General features: G+C 44.0%; 1 protein-coding gene across 4 annotated transcripts; it reads left to right on the top strand.

Annotated features, from left to right (window-relative positions):
* Positions 1-566: 566 nt before the first annotated feature.
* PJVK (pejvakin) lies at positions 567-14,718 on the top strand. Of its 4 annotated transcripts, none has more exons than XM_083497160.1 (7): positions 567-690; positions 1,998-2,172; positions 10,403-10,598; positions 10,747-10,888; positions 12,114-12,231; positions 12,765-12,857; positions 13,596-14,718. In XM_083497160.1, exons 3-7 carry the CDS (start codon positions 10,480-10,482, stop codon positions 13,895-13,897), a joined length of 774 nt encoding a protein of 257 aa, XP_083353286.1. In that variant the 5' UTR covers positions 567-690; positions 1,998-2,172; positions 10,403-10,479; the 3' UTR covers positions 13,898-14,718. The 4 variants fall into 4 exon arrangements, with proteins under 4 accessions (XP_083353286.1, XP_083353285.1, XP_083353284.1 ...); XM_083497159.1 differs by having other exon boundaries at positions 581-690; positions 1,985-2,172; XM_083497158.1 differs by lacking the exon at positions 567-690 and adding an exon at positions 720-807 and having other exon boundaries at positions 1,985-2,172.
* The last annotated feature ends 474 nt before the right edge of the window (positions 14,719-15,192 follow it).

Genomic DNA, 15,192 nt, shown 5'->3' with positions numbered 1-15,192 from the left:
TCCAAGAGCCCATATATAGTCATTAAGTGGGTCCCCTGTCGGCAGGAGAAAATAACACAGGCCAACCAGAGTATATTGAGAAGCAATACAGTGGTACCTCGGGTTACATACGCTTCAGGTCACATACGCTTCAGGTTACAGACTCCGCTAACCCAGAAATAGTACCTCGGGTTAAGAACTTTGCTTCAGGATGAGAACAGAAATCGCACGGCGGCGGCATGGCAGCAGCGGGAAGCCCCATTGGCTAAAGTGGTGCTTCAGGTTAAGACCAGTTTCAGGTTAAGAACGGACCTCCGGAACGAATTAAGTACGTAACCAGAGGTACCACTGTATATTGAGAAGCAATATGATTCTTCAACATCAACTTCGTTGGACTGTTCATGTTGTGTGGCTGCCTGATTATTGTCTTCCAAAGCAACTACTCTATTCCGGACTTAAAAATGGAAAGCTGGTCAACAAAAAAGGTTTAAACACTGTCTCAAGGCAAATCTAAAACAATGTAGTATAAACACCAAAAACTGGTAAACGCTTGCCTGTGAACGCTCCAATTGGATAACAGCCTTTACCAAAGGTGTCATGGGCTTCGAAGATACTCGAACTCGGGATGCAAGGAAGAGTTCTATCTTCAGGAAGAAATCAAGCTATTTACATTTTTTTTACATTTTAAAGTTTTTGTGCTTGTAAAATTGGGTGAGTTAACAGAATAAAGCATAAAAGACCAAATTAATAACCAGACGTGGCAGTATGGCATGCATGCATTTTGTCAGTGACAATACCCTTGGAGGTTGTTCCTGTCTCTGGGATCAGGTATCACTTCTATGTAATTTTTGCTTACGGAGGTGGGGGTCAATGGTGAGATGGACACCTGCTGCCCAATCACAGCAATGGTAAACCTCATATTTCACCAATATTTTCTATGGACAGTTCTCACTTCTGCCCCAGGGAAAAAGGCAGGATATACATGGAATGAATAAATAAATAAGAACATAACAATTAATGAGATTAAATCCAAGTTATCACCTTAATTCAGCCAAAGAAATGGTTTTCATGATCTCCTAGACATAGAGAGAGTTAAAATGTAATGCTACAAAGATTCAAAATCATGCCAATTAACTAACTGGTGGAGAGCTTCAGAGGTCAATTTGGACTGAACAACCTTTAGCAGAAAAAGTATGTAACTCTGGGGTTATAGTAGACACAGAGTATGTAAGAATATGTAACTCTGGGGTTATAGTAGACACAGGGCCGTCTTACCCCTAGGCGGTAGGGGTGAGTGGTGCCGGGCTCTCAGGGGTGCCAGGCCGAGAGTCCGGGGCCCAAGAGTTGAGTCTTGGGAAGAGCCCGTCCATCGGTCAGTTCGCCACAGCGGGTTCTTCTGCTGTGGGCGGCTCTGCACCGCGAGTTTGGGGGCGACCGAGCCAACAAGATGCTGAGGTGACTGGCCAGCTCCGCCCTCCTGTGCGCCTGGGACTGGGCAACCGGGGGGGGGGGGAGTGCTGCCGGGCGGATCTTTGCACCCCAGCGCTGCATATGCTTAAGACAGTCCTGAGTAGACACATTAATTCAATCAGATCTCAGCTGTATGTTGTAAGATTAAGGGGGGCGGGGAACAATTCTGAATTAAGACAGGAGTCTTTCTAAGTTATGTGAAAGCTAATTTGGTACTACAGAAAGGTATTGTCCGAATACAGCTGAATGTTGCTGTATCAGTTTACTTTGTTAATGTATTATTCATTGTTTTGAACATGGCAGGACAATGAAAGAGAATTCTTGAATAATACCCTGGAGAAGCTGGATGGTTAAAACAATGCTAGTGCTTCCCTTCCAGTTAAATATAATAGCAAAGGAAGCTGTTTGTCCTGTATTACTTAATACAGAAATCTGAAAGGTTTTTAATATGGCTGTATGGTTTGACAACTGCAATTGATAAGAGTTCTCTTTTTTTACTGTGTCTGCGTAATATGTTTGCTGCTGCTACCAAAAGTTTTGTTAAGCAGGTTGGCGATGGAGGTCGACTAGTACCTGTTCGTAGCCTCAGTGAAGCTGATAAATATCAACCCCTCAGTCTTGTTATTAAGAAGAAAAGTTGTCTTATTTCAAGAAGATCCAAATTTGTTTCAACGCCATTCAGCCTAAAAGACATTCTTCAAGGAGAGAAAGAAATTTCAGCTGGTAAGTTTGTTTTTTAAACTTCTTGAAAGCTTATAAAAATATGATCTGCTAATTTTCAGAGACATAACTGAACAGGGGAAATGCAAAACAATATGGATTTTGCTGCTTATGCTGTTTTAGAGGAATCAAACAGTATGTCTACAATATAAACTAGCATCTTGTGAAAAAGCATTTAATGTTTGCATTTAGTAAAAGACTGAAGAAGACATTTTAGGAGGTTTCACTGATAATGTATTGAGTACTTTTCAGCATTCATTACAAATTTGCTTTATATTTTTGGTGTAATCGTTCTGTGTTATATAACATCTGTCACTTACATGCAGTGTGATCTAAAGTTGTTTATTTACCAATCACATTGAGTTCAGTAGGACTTCCTAGTAAGTGTGCTTAGAATTGCAGCATTAATATCCCAATACTGTATAGCATGCAATACCAGCTATCCACTGTTACAGAGGAGTGAGATCACTGCATGACAATACCATTTCCACGTCTGTTCACAACTTTTTTGTACACGTGATATGTAGCTCCCTAGAGCTGTTATTTAATTTGAAGTAATATGGCAGTGCAGTGGGATGCCTGAGGTTCTCTAAAATCTATTCTCTAGGTCCTTGTAGGCACAGGGAACATCTTGAGTATAATGCTGCTCACAGTCTTTTAGAAGAGCATCCTGCAGGTTATATGCCATCCTACATAACAGACAAGAAACTAAGGGAGACATTGCCCTTTAACAAAAACAAATAGCGAAAGCAATTTCTGACAGTGAAAGATAGACAATTTACAGTGCAATCCTATACATTTCTACCCAAAAGCTAACCCCATTGATGTGGGATGTGTATGTAAGTGTGTAAAAGATTGCACCTGATTTCAATAGAACCTAAATGTGACTGATTTAAACAGGATCCAAACCAAATTATTTTAGCTCTAAATGTCAGTGGTATTCTGAGATTATACACAATTTAAGTTATTACATAATTAATGAAGTGATGCTATTTTAGGGTAATTGTTCTACGGAAGGCAGCTCAGTTGCTTTCCATGTCTGTTGTCAACAGCTCAATGCTCTTCAAAGTAAAATGAGTAGCAATTAATATTTTCTACCACTGCAGATTACATGTTTTGAATATGAACATAATAGTAATGGGATGGACATCACAAATGCAACCCTTCACCTATATTTTAAATGACAGATTCTCTTTCTTTCTGTATTCCAGGAAAAGAGAGGTAATAGCAGAAAACAGTACCCTTTGTAGGATATTTGAATAGTAATATTTTAAGCCTACCAGAGGAGTCAGGCATGGTTTTGGGTTGGTCACTTGGTCTGCATTCAAGTAATTTTAAAATGTTATCCCTTGTTTCCATGTTTGTTCTGGAAAGCCTCTCTTCTTCCCAGAGGGGAGGGGTTGTGAGCAGGAATCACTTCCTGCGCTCACAGGGGGGCATGGCCAAGCCCCCCTGCCACACTGAGTCTTGGGCCCTTGTCATGCCCCCCAGTCAGCCAGCCAACCCATCTGGCGGGGGGAGTAGTTTAGACACATTTGAAAACAGCCGCAGGCACACAGACTCTCCCTTGTTGTTCCAGGCCTCCTCGGATCACCTGCCCGCCCTCCCTCCTGACCTTGCTATGGACTTCGCCTTGGTTGTCCAAGGGGCCTGGTAGGATTTTTTTCCACTTGGCAGATTGACACCAGCCACTTGTTTTTTTGCCTACCTCGTAGCAAATTGTCACAACTTTGTAAGGTTTGGCGGTTAGGCATTGGAAAATGTGTTGTGTGTTGGAGGGGAGGTTGTGGCCATCACCTACCCCTCCCCTTGAAGGGTATTCCATTAAAGGAATCTGGTGGTTGTGGTTCCTATCTGATACCCAGGTGGTGGCTAGGGCCATGGCACGACCCCCGGTGACTCTAGGGGAAAGCTTCTAGTTGATCCGCATCAACAAGTTCCCCCTACAGGTTGTTAACCCTTGTGTGACTCCTTGCAGAGTGGGCAGGAGTCAAGTATAGTCTGTTCGGATCCAGTGCCTAAGCCAATACCACTCACATTTTGTAACCAATAAAGTTGTGGCCTTTTTTAGCCCATTAACCTAAAATACTTGTGTCCATGTGTCTTATTTTATCACCAAGCGGGGGTGGGGCCTAGACTCACAAACTTTATCTAAGTTTTGTCAAAATGTTTATATCTCAACTGAGAATTCTAAATAATAATATTTGCCAATGAATACAAGTGGGATAAACTTTGCAAGAGATATACTAAGATAGCTGGCTCCCAACTATGGAATCCTTCCTTGAAATTTGCTGGTGTCCATGCATGATAATCTGAACATCTCTTCAAGTGTTTTCAGATGGCTTTTAAGTGGAAAAGAGATGAGGATTTTAAAAATCCTTTGATCTGAGACAATCATTGTTAATATTTTTAACAGATGCTTGTTCTGAGCCGTTGGCTTGGCAGCTTGATCATATTAGCATACCTACTTATTTCTTACTCTTGTTAAGTACAACAAGCAAAGGAATTTTACAAGAAGTAATACACAAAGTAATTAAGGCTGCAATCCTATGCACACTGTCAGGGAACTGCCATCAGAGCATCAGGTGGTGGAGGGACTCAGGCAGGATGAAAGAGACTCAACTGCTGAAGCAGGGACCAGCAGGGGGAGGAGTGGGTCTCTGAGGGAATGCGAGCAGGAGGGAGGGCTCAGGGAGGCTTCCAGCGAGAACAGTGGGGAGGTATCGGAGTCTCCCATAGGCAGACCCACACCTCGCAGGAAACTGTCACGCCGTGAGTCCAGGAGACGCGTTTCCGTTAAGGAACTTCTTTGCTGGAAACGCTTCCGCAGACAGCCACTGTCGGACTCTACTAGTGACTAGAGCAGACATGTCTGAGGAGCTCCGTCACACACGGAGGTTTGTGGGGTCGCACAAACTCTGAGGGAGCACGTTTTCACGCACAAGCAGCTAATCAAACCCTCACAGCAGTCCGACAGTCTTTGTACGCTGCCTGTGCAAGAGAAGGCATCATGAGCGAACCAACCGGAACCGGAGGAGCAGGGGCTGGAGCTGGTCCAAGCTTGGAAGATAGATACCGAGCGTTGGAGGTTCAACTGGCCCTGCAGACGGCGAGGTTGGAGGAGAGAAGGGCTCAGGATGCAGACAAGAAGGGGAGAGCCACGCAATTCCCCAGAAAGGTACCAGGATTGGTGCAAAAATTTGGGGGGGACCCCAAGGACTACCATGCTTTTAGGACAGAGATGCAATATGCCCTTAATGTGCAGTTCGATGAGTTCCCTGATGAGGAATCGCGAGTTGCTTTTGTAATTGGGCATCTTGAGAAAGGGGCTAGAGACTGGGTTCGACCCCTAATGGCAACGCACAATGACATACTAAAGGACACAATGAAGTTCTTTCGTGCAATGGATATCATGTTTTCCAGCGATATTGAGGAAGGGGTGGTGCGCAGACAGCTAATGGCTTGTAAGCAGGGAAGTCGATCTGTCCGTGAATATTGGACTGAGTTTACCATGCTGATTCACAGACTGAGTTGGGATTTATCGGCGGCACCCGTTCAAATGCTATTTGAAGAAGGTCTTTCTTCGGGGGTGAAAGACGAGCTGGCACGGAGCCCCAGGGCGGAGTCTATGGATCAGCTGACCAAATCTGCGCTGACCATAGGAGCGCGGCAGGAGGCAAGAGCCTTGGAGAGGCGGGAAGGGAGAGGGGAACGTTGGAAGGAGTTCCGCATTCCAGACATTCCTGAGCCAGCTTTCCCGCCGGCAGAGCCGATGGAAATCGGAACAGCGCGCGCGCGCGCATTTTCAAAAACCAGCGAGGGAGCTAAGAAGGAGGGAAAGGGCCCCCGGAAATGCTATCTCTGCCAACAGCCAGGCCACTTTGCCAGAGTCTGCCCCCAGAGGAAGGAATGGCAAGGGATGGTGGGAGCTGTTGAGGGGGGAGAAGAAGGGGGAGCGGAGCAGGTAAAAGCCAACGCCTGGTTGCCACAATTGGGGCACTGCAGCCAGGCCAAAGAGCAGTGAAAGTGCCCGTGCCAGAAGCTCCTCGACCTGCTCTAGTGATTGAAGTGTCCCTAGAGCTGCAGAATGGGCACCCCCTAAAAATAAAGGCGCTATTGGACTCAGGCAGCTCCTGCAATTTTATGAGCAAGGAGTTTGCTGCTGAACACCAGATACAGACCATCCCTTTAAGCAACCCCCTGCAGGTGACCACGATTGATGGCAGGGAGTTGTTGGGAGGAGGAGTCCGCTTGCAGACTGTCCCAATGATAATGAGGGTGGCAAGGCACACAGAACTGATAGCGTTTAATGTGGCCACCCTGGGAGGCGCTCCCATTATTTTGGGAATGAGCTGGCTAGCTCTACATGATCCGCTGGTTGGCTGGCATCAAAGAGTGGTGTCCTTTGGTTCAGCACATTGCCTAGAACACTGCAAAGGGGAGAAGGGTTCAGCAGGGGCCCAAGCCACCCTAGCAGGGACTGAAGTAATGGGGAAGGTGAAGGTACCACCACAGTATGCAGATCTCAGCGACGTGTTCAGCGAGAAGGAAGCTGACCAACTACCACCTCATAGACCCTTTGATTGTCAGATCAATTTACTCCCAGGAGCACAGCTTCCCGTGGGCAAGTTGTATGCCATGTCAGACAGGGAAATGCAGGAGTTGCGAGGGTTCATTGACAAGAACCTGAAGAGAGGCTTCATCAGAGAGTCCAAAGCAGCAGGGGGGAGCCCAGTGTTCTTTGTGGACAAAAAAAATGCGGACAAGCCGAGACTTGTATGTGATTTTAGGCGGCTGAATGCAGTGACTGAACCGGTGGCGTTCCCTATGCCCAGAATTGATGATATTTTGACCAGGGTGAGGAAGGGAAAGATTTTCACAAAGCTGGATCTAAGGGGGGCGTACAACCTGATACGCATAAGGAAAGGGGATGAATGGAAAACCACCATGTTTACCCCTTTGGGGGCGTTTGAATACCTCGTTATGCCATTTGGATTACAAGCAGGCTCCGCGTGTTTTCAATCTTTTATGAACCACGTGCTGGGCCCTTTGCTCTACAAGAATTGCGTTGCCTTTCTAGATGATGTGTTGGTGTATTCTGAGAATGAGGAGCAACATGTGAGAGACGTCAGAGAAGTGTTGAGCAGACTGCAAGCCAACAGGCTGTGGGTCAAACTGGAGAAGTGTCGGTTCCATACCAAGGAGGTGGAATTCCTGGGGTACCGCCTGTCAGACAAGGGATTGGCCATGGATCCCGGCAAGGTACAGGCAGTGCTGGAATGGAAAACACCCAAAACCAAGAAGGATGTGCAGAGGTTCCTAGGGTTTGGAAACTTTTATCGTAAGTTCATCCGCAACTTCGCCCATCTGACGGCGCCCATCACTGACTGTCTCAGCAGTAAAAAGAAGTTTGTATGGACGGCGGAGGCGGAGCGAGCGTTTGAGGAACTGAAAAGGGCCTTCGCCTCTGAAGAACAACTTCTGCATGTGGATTTACGAAAGAAGCTAAGGGTTGAAACAGACGCATCTGACAGAGCCATAGGGGCGGTGCTTCTTCTGCAGCCGGGGAAGGAGGAGTCAGAGTGGCGTCCGTGTGCCTTCTTCTCGCGGAAGCTGAACAAATCCGAGAGGAACTACACGGTGTACGACCGAGAACTGCTTGCTATTCATGAGGCGTTCCGGAGATGGAGGCATCTGCTAGTTGGTGCACAACATAAAGTGCAAGTGTGCACGGACCATAAAAATCTAGAGTACTGGAGAACGGCGCGAGTGCTCAACCAAAGGCAGTTGAGATGGGCCCAAGAGTTCTCCAAATTTAACTTTGAGATTTGTTATGTGCCAGGCCCAGAGAATGTTAGGGCGGACGCTCTCTCACGCAAACCTGAATATTTGGAGGGGGAGGGAGCACCCGAAGAAACCCATATCATTCCAGAGGACCGCTGGGTGTGTGGGGCGACTTTGGTGGGGCAAAGGGAATTGATAGAGGGTACGGTGCAGGATGCATACGCCCAGGGGAAACTCAGGGATCTCAGAGGGGAGGAAGACAAATCCGGTGGTTTTGAGGAGAGAAATGGGGCATTGTATTATAAGGGAGCGTTATATATACCTGAAGGGGAATTGAGGGAGAAGGTACTCAAGCAGCTGCACGATAGCCCCACAGCAGGGCACTTTGGGCAACACAAAACCATGTGGCTGGTTACCAGGGAATTTTGGTGGCCCAAGGTCAGGGAAGATGTGCGGGAGTATGTGAGAGGGTGTGAACAATGCCAAAGAGCCAAGGGGGAGAGGCGGGCGCCGGCTGGTTTATTAGAACCACTGCCCACACCTGAGAGACCGTGGGAAGCAGTGGCAATAGATTTCATGACTGATCTGCCAAGGTCTAGAGGGAAAACAGCCATCATGGTTGTAGTAGACCTGTTAACTAAAATGGCCCACTTCATAGCCTGCTCACATGCGGTTACAGCAGAAGAAACCGCCAAATTGTTTGTAGAGAATGTGTTTAGGTTGCATGGCGCCCCCTTGAGGGTGGTTTCAGACCGAGGGAAACAATTTACTTCCAGGTTCTGGAGGAAGCTCATGAGCTTACTGCATGTAGAGGTTAATTTCTCGACGGCCCGTCATCCTGAAACCAACGGGCAGGCGGAAAGAGCAAATGGGGTTCTCCAACAATATTTGAGGTGTTATGTTAATGACAGAGAGAATGATTGGGTGGAGAAGTTGGCGTTGGCAGAATTTGCCTACAACAATGCAGAGAACGTGTCCACGGGGATGAGCCCCTTTTTGGCTAATCACGGGTGCCATCCCAGAGCCTTCCCAGGGGGGGAGGGGGAGAACTGGAGCGTTCCAGCTGCAGAACAGTTCGTGGAAGAAATGGAAGCGATCCATCGCCAGCTCCAACTCAATTTAAACAGGGCTAAGGAGGAATATAAGAGGCAGGCAGACAAAAACAGAAGGGAAGGTGAAAGCATCAGGGTGGGGGACCAGGTGTGGCTGTCAACCCAAGGGTTGCCATTCAAAGGAGGTTGTAAGAAATTAAGACCCAAAAGGCTGGGTCCGTTTGAAGTCATACAGCAGGTCAATCCAGTGGCTTTCAGGCTCCGGTTACCGAACCACATGAAGCTGCACCCAGTTTTTCACAGGTCGTTGCTGTCACCGTATAGAGGAGACAGTGAGGGGAGGGTCACTAGGGGACCAGCAATGGAGGAGAAGGAACACAGCTACCATGTAGCGGAGATCCTCGATTCCAGGTGGAAGGGAGATCAAGTAGAGTATTTGGTAATGTGGGAAGGGGAACCGGAGTCGGAAAACACCTGGGTTAGGGCAGAGGATGTCAATGACGAGGTTTTAATAGAGACTTTTCATCAGAGGTTCCCACGTAAACCTCAGCCGGTAGCGAGGTTCCGAAGGGAATACTTTGCCACCACCGACGAGGAAGAGGAGTTGGAGGGGTTCCCAGATTCTGAAGAGGAAGAGGATTCAGCTGGCCAGGACGACGATCGATGGAGAGAATTGTTCGAGACGTCAGAAGATGAGGAAGATTCGTTTCGGGGTTTTAGCCCTTCACCTCCCAGGGGGGAGGAATTGGGAGGGGGTGAGGGGGGCCCTGGAGGGGAGGTGGATGTCAGGGAACTGCCATCAGAGCATCAGGTGGTGGAGGGACTCAGGCAGGATGAAAGAGACTCAACTGCTGAAGCAGGGACCAGCAGGGGGAGGAGTGGGTCTCTGAGGGAATGCGAGCAGGAGGGAGGGCTCAGGGAGGCTTCCAGCGAGAACAGTGGGGAGGTATCGGAGTCTCCCATAGGCAGACCCACACCTCGCAGGAAACTGTCACGCCGTGAGTCCAGGAGACGCGTTTCCGTTAAGGAACTTCTTTGCTGGAAACGCTTCCGCAGACAGCCACTGTCGGACTCTACTAGTGACTAGAGCAGACATGTCTGAGGAGCTCCGTCACACACGGAGGTTTGTGGGGTCGCACAAACTCTGAGGGAGCACGTTTTCACGCACAAGCAGCTAATCAAACCCTCACACACACATATCTGGGAATAGTTCTCTCTTCACTGAACACTTACTGGTTGAGTACATATGGGTAGGCTCAGGCTGTAAGAGATGAGAATCTGAACACATTATAATGTTTTATTATCTGATGGGTGTGCAGTTTCTATAAACCATGTTTCAGATTAATATTATATAGGAACTTAATTCCAGACTTCAATAAGCTGCCTATTTCCCTTAGGTATTTCATCCTACCAGTTACTGAATTATGAAGATAAATCAGATGTAGCGCTCAACGGTAGACGAGGAAATCCTATTATGAACTCCGCTGGGGTCAACATCACTGGATCAGATTCTCTTGCAGTGAAGGCTTCCTTTGGCATTGTAACTAAACATGAGGTTGAGGTACCAACATTACTCAGAGAACTTACCAGTAGGTTGGTATTATAGTTTCCATTATTTGACTGTTTAAGCTGCACTTGACAAATGAGCACTAAAATGTGGGTGCTATATGGGTTCTAGGTTTTAGGTGCCATAAATAGGAGAAATATGAAACTATGTGGATTATGTCTCCCTTTATTGCAGAAAAATGAATTTTGAGCACTGCCTTGTTCGTCAGTCACGAGAAAGTAAGAGGACGGTTCTTTGTGTGGTCATGGAGAGTATTCGAACGACACGGCAATGTTCACTGTCCGTGCATGCTGGCATGAGAGGTGATACAATGAGGGTAAGTGAGCATGTTTAACCATGTTAAACATGCTTTTAAAGCATGTTTTTAACTTTAAAGATAGATAGATAGATAGATAGATAGATAGATAGATACAATAAACTTTTTAAATGGTAATTTACCTTGGGGGTCCTTTTGGGGCCAAAAGACAGCTCATAAATAAATTTATAACTAACTAACTAAATAATTATGAATAGTGAAATGCTTATCAGCCGGTTTAAGAACACCTAACTCTATACAGGTTTGTTGCCTATGTGTAGAAATCATATTATCACCAAAAGTTGAGGATCTTTAAGAGATTTAAACATCAAAAAAGCAAAGGCCCAAATAAAATAATTCTAATTTGAGTAATGCAAAACCAAAAAATAAGTTATGCAGAATCTGTCTTGGTGGTCACATGATTTGTTTGTAACATAGATCATTCTCTTCTGGCTGAAAAAGTTATCTTTAACCCAAAGATTAAATAGAAGCTTGTCCAATTAAAGATATACACCCCAATCTGGGTGAGGCGGTTCTGATGCACACATAGACTGACCCCACCGCCACCTTTTTGGGCTGTCGTCCTTACATCAGTGGTGGACAGGGCAGTTCCCCCATGAACCTGCCTGTTCCATAGGGTGGCCATGTGTGCTTCCTACTTTACAGTCCTCTATTTGAAGGGTTGTCTGGTCCAAGTCCAGTTTGAAGATAAACAACCTAAAGAAGAGAGAACAGGGGAAGTTAGCTTCTGGACACCAGGCTGAGCAGGCACACAAGTTACCTGGTCACAGTCTTCCCTACTTATGGTGAGATGCATTGTATTTCTATTTAAGTTATAGAATTTATTTCCAAATTTGCATTTTACATATAAATTAGCATATGCAAACCTGTGCCCTCTTTTTATCGGTGCACAAGTGGCCACCCTACTCATACACTGAGATAATGTGGGAGTTTTGTAAGCACTATAATTCATTTTGTGCACAGACATCCTCTTTTCCTGATTTGCTTCTCAGTTTTGAAGGGCATCTTTTGCAACTGGGAAATTGTTCTAATTTCATTAGAACATCATCATCCTCATCTCTACCATAGTGAAGTACTAGCCTTCCACTGGCTGGCTTTGACATTAAGGTTAAAAAAGAGTCATATTATGTGTTATATTTCCAATACTTATTTAGCTTAATCTGCATTTTTATTCAAAAAATTTTCAATACAGATGTTAACACTGTATCTTTCTTTTTAAAAATAGTTTCATATTATTGATGACTATAATTACAAAGGACGTGACAAAGCTATTGTCTTTCCTGCTCATACAACTATTGCATTTAGTGTGTTTGAGCTTTATATTCACTTGGATGGTAATTTTGGTAAGTAGTCTGTTTTTCAATTGTTAGTGCGATTACTATTTTACATTCTTCTTGTTCTGAGATTGGGAATGTTTAGTCTGGAATACTATAAACATTATATCCATGCTTTAGTGTGCTTGTGGTTAGCAATCTCATTCACTTCAGGGCTTGCATCCATACCTTACAGGTATACACATCTGCAAGGGCACACACAGTAACATCTACCAGTAGATTCAAATCCAGGGACAGTAGTGGGACAGACATTCACATGTGCATTGCAAGACAGATGGAAATCAGAGCCTCATCCATACCATGCAGGGTGATGGATATTGTATTAGATTTGCATCTGAATTTGGATGGTAATGGATGCAAATGATTCTGTACCTGGAAGTTTGCTTCCACCTAAAAAAAAATCACCCTTGCTGAATCAGCTGGTTTGTGTTCAGTTTTGTGTTGTAGTTTTGCCTTATTTAATATAACTTTTCTATAAAATTAAAAAACTAATTTTCATTAATACTTTCTGAATACTTAAAATATATGTATTTTTTTTCCAGAGCTCTGTGTCACTCCAGAATCAAAAGGAGGATTTGAAAGAGAGCCATCAAGAACATTTTCACTAATTAAATTAAGGAATCTGTTTTATCGAAGTATGAGGTTTGATATTTATGTGCATTACATTAATTAATTTGATTGGTAATGTATTTAATAGTATTTCATATTATGGTTGGTGCTGAAGTTCATGCTTATAGCTGCACTGAGAAGTATTTTGCACACACACACACTTAAAATAATTGCAGAGATTTCAAAATATGCAGAGTGCATCAATTTTTAATTATCTTTTAAATTATATTTTTTATTTTTAATTATAATTGCCATAATAACGAATTTGCTTAATTTAAAAATTTAATTTTTAATTGTTTCAGTTGTACAGTAAGATTATACTTATTACGCTTTAAAGACCTTTCATGATGTACAGCAATAATATGACACACACATTTTTTCTATAGGTAAAATTATGCTATTCTATTTATGAACTTGTCAGGATTTAACAATGACTGTAGATTATGGGAGGAATTCAATGTCATGCTAAGGCAATCATTCCATCAGGACATTTCAGCTTGCCAGTTGGAACGCACACATCACTGTAAGGGTGGGGTTCTTCCCCTCCACATCAGAGCCAATTTTGGCGGAATGGGGGGGAGGGAGGGAAAGCCCTATTATGCAAGTGAAACTCCTTGCTTCTGCTTACAGGACTCAGTTATGGAATCCCCCCACTCTGGGCTGAAAGAAGAGTTTGTATTTTTGTCAGTGGTTGACCAGATAATGTGCTATTGGATTTAGCAATCTTTCTTCTTTGTGTCTGTGTGTGCTTTTTCCCCCTTCAGACAAAAGGGTAATGGATATCATTGCTCACTCAGACAATTACTTAGATGACCTTTTCACAGACTACTATGAAAAAGCTGCAAGCATGACGGATGTCTCCACGAACTATTTCCGAGAAGGGGCCCATATACGAGTGAATTTGCTTAACAATCACATCCCCAAAGGTCCTTGTTCGTTGTGTGGAATGGGAAGCTCCAGAAGAGAAACTGTCTATGGTTGTCTTGAGTGTTCTTTTAATGGACAAAAGTTTGTACGGCTACATGCTGTGCCTTGTTTTGACCTCTGGCACAAGAGAGTGAAATGAAAATTTTTGGAAATGCATGTTGGTTGGATCCAGATTGTTGCTTGCACTTAGTATCCTCTGAAATTAAGTCACACCTGACTTTTCCACTTTGAGGTCAGGAAGACCTAAGTACAACCGACTTGGCCTGGATTAAACCCTATGCATATATTTAGGTGTGATTGTGCCATGGAATTTCTCGTGCATTTTGATTGCGAAATATGGAGCCACAAATGCTTTTTTCTCCTTCCGTGTTTTTAAAGGAATGCAAAATAGAACTTGATATAATGGCTTCCCACATATGCTCTGTTATTGGTTAGTTCTTTCTAACTGCATCGTGTAACATAGCTAAGAGATACACATCCAAGTTAAAAAATTCACAATAGCATTTTGTAATAAATCTAAAAAATGTGTAAATTATGTTTAGAAGTAACTATTTGTAGGAGTAATTTGGAAACACTGGCTTTTGTCTAAAGGCAAGAATGTGTTTCACCTTAACTACACCACAGTAAGACAGTAATGAAAAGATATGAATTATTTATTAATGGCATAAATATTTAATTGAAATATCAGATTACAAACATGTTTGTCTTTGCTCTGGTTAAACAGAGAAATAAAAACTGAATTGAATCTTAGTATGACATACCGTAAATGTTTCCATTAAAATTTGCCAATGTCACCCCCAATTACATCTGTCTCCCATTTAGTCCATATTTATCATTAATACAGAGCAAGTTCAGTATTTTTTAAATGTTAGACTTGCTGTTATTTGGTGCCTTTTGATGTATTTGACAATATTTTTTGTAACAAAGCTATATAATTTTGGAATAAACGAGTCAATTACATATCTGATGTACGTATGCAATACTATTATCATTGAGATCTAGCCATTAGGTGGCAGTATCTGCCACTGTGTTTAAAACCGCACGTTAAAATTGGCACTGCTGGGGTTGTCTAGAATTTCTGCTACATATTTATCTACCAATGCATTTGTAAAAATAGAAGGGATTAAACACCTGATTCTCTTTAGATCTGAATATAGCACTCCCACTGAGCCCTGGATTCTTTCTTGACTCTAGTGCTGTTTGGTTTTTGATATAAACACGGTGGGGGAGAACTAACTGGCATTTAAGTTGTCCAAGAGTTGTGCATTTCATCAGTAATACAGTACCTAGCTTGTACATAGCTATTTCCACACAGATGACACACTTTACTTTCTCCATATGCTGGAGGACATGGCGGTGGCGGCGGCGGATAATTTGTCAACCTCTTTTAAAGCCATCCAGGTTGGCACTCTCACTGCCTCATGAGTCAAAATA

Source organism: Podarcis liolepis, assembly GCF_965112155.1.
Source record: "Podarcis liolepis genome assembly, chromosome: 1".
Taxonomy (NCBI): domain Eukaryota; kingdom Metazoa; phylum Chordata; class Lepidosauria; order Squamata; family Lacertidae; genus Podarcis; species Podarcis liolepis.
Note: the sequence above shows the minus strand (reverse complement) of the source record. Positions and strands in the feature narration are given on the sequence as shown.

Bases quoted from the DNA above. Each gene is read 5' to 3' on its own strand.
- PJVK (XM_083497157.1), top strand. From the start codon at position 1,962: ATGTTTGCTGCTGCTACCAAAAGTTTTGTTAAGCAGGTTGGCGATGGA. The intron at 10,889-12,113 runs GTAAGTGAGCAT...TTTTAAAAATAG, and splicing joins TGAGAGGTGATACAATGAGG to TTTCATATTATTGATGACTA. The intron at 12,858-13,595 runs GTATGAGGTTTG...TTCCCCCTTCAG, and splicing joins AAGGAATCTGTTTTATCGAA to ACAAAAGGGTAATGGATATC.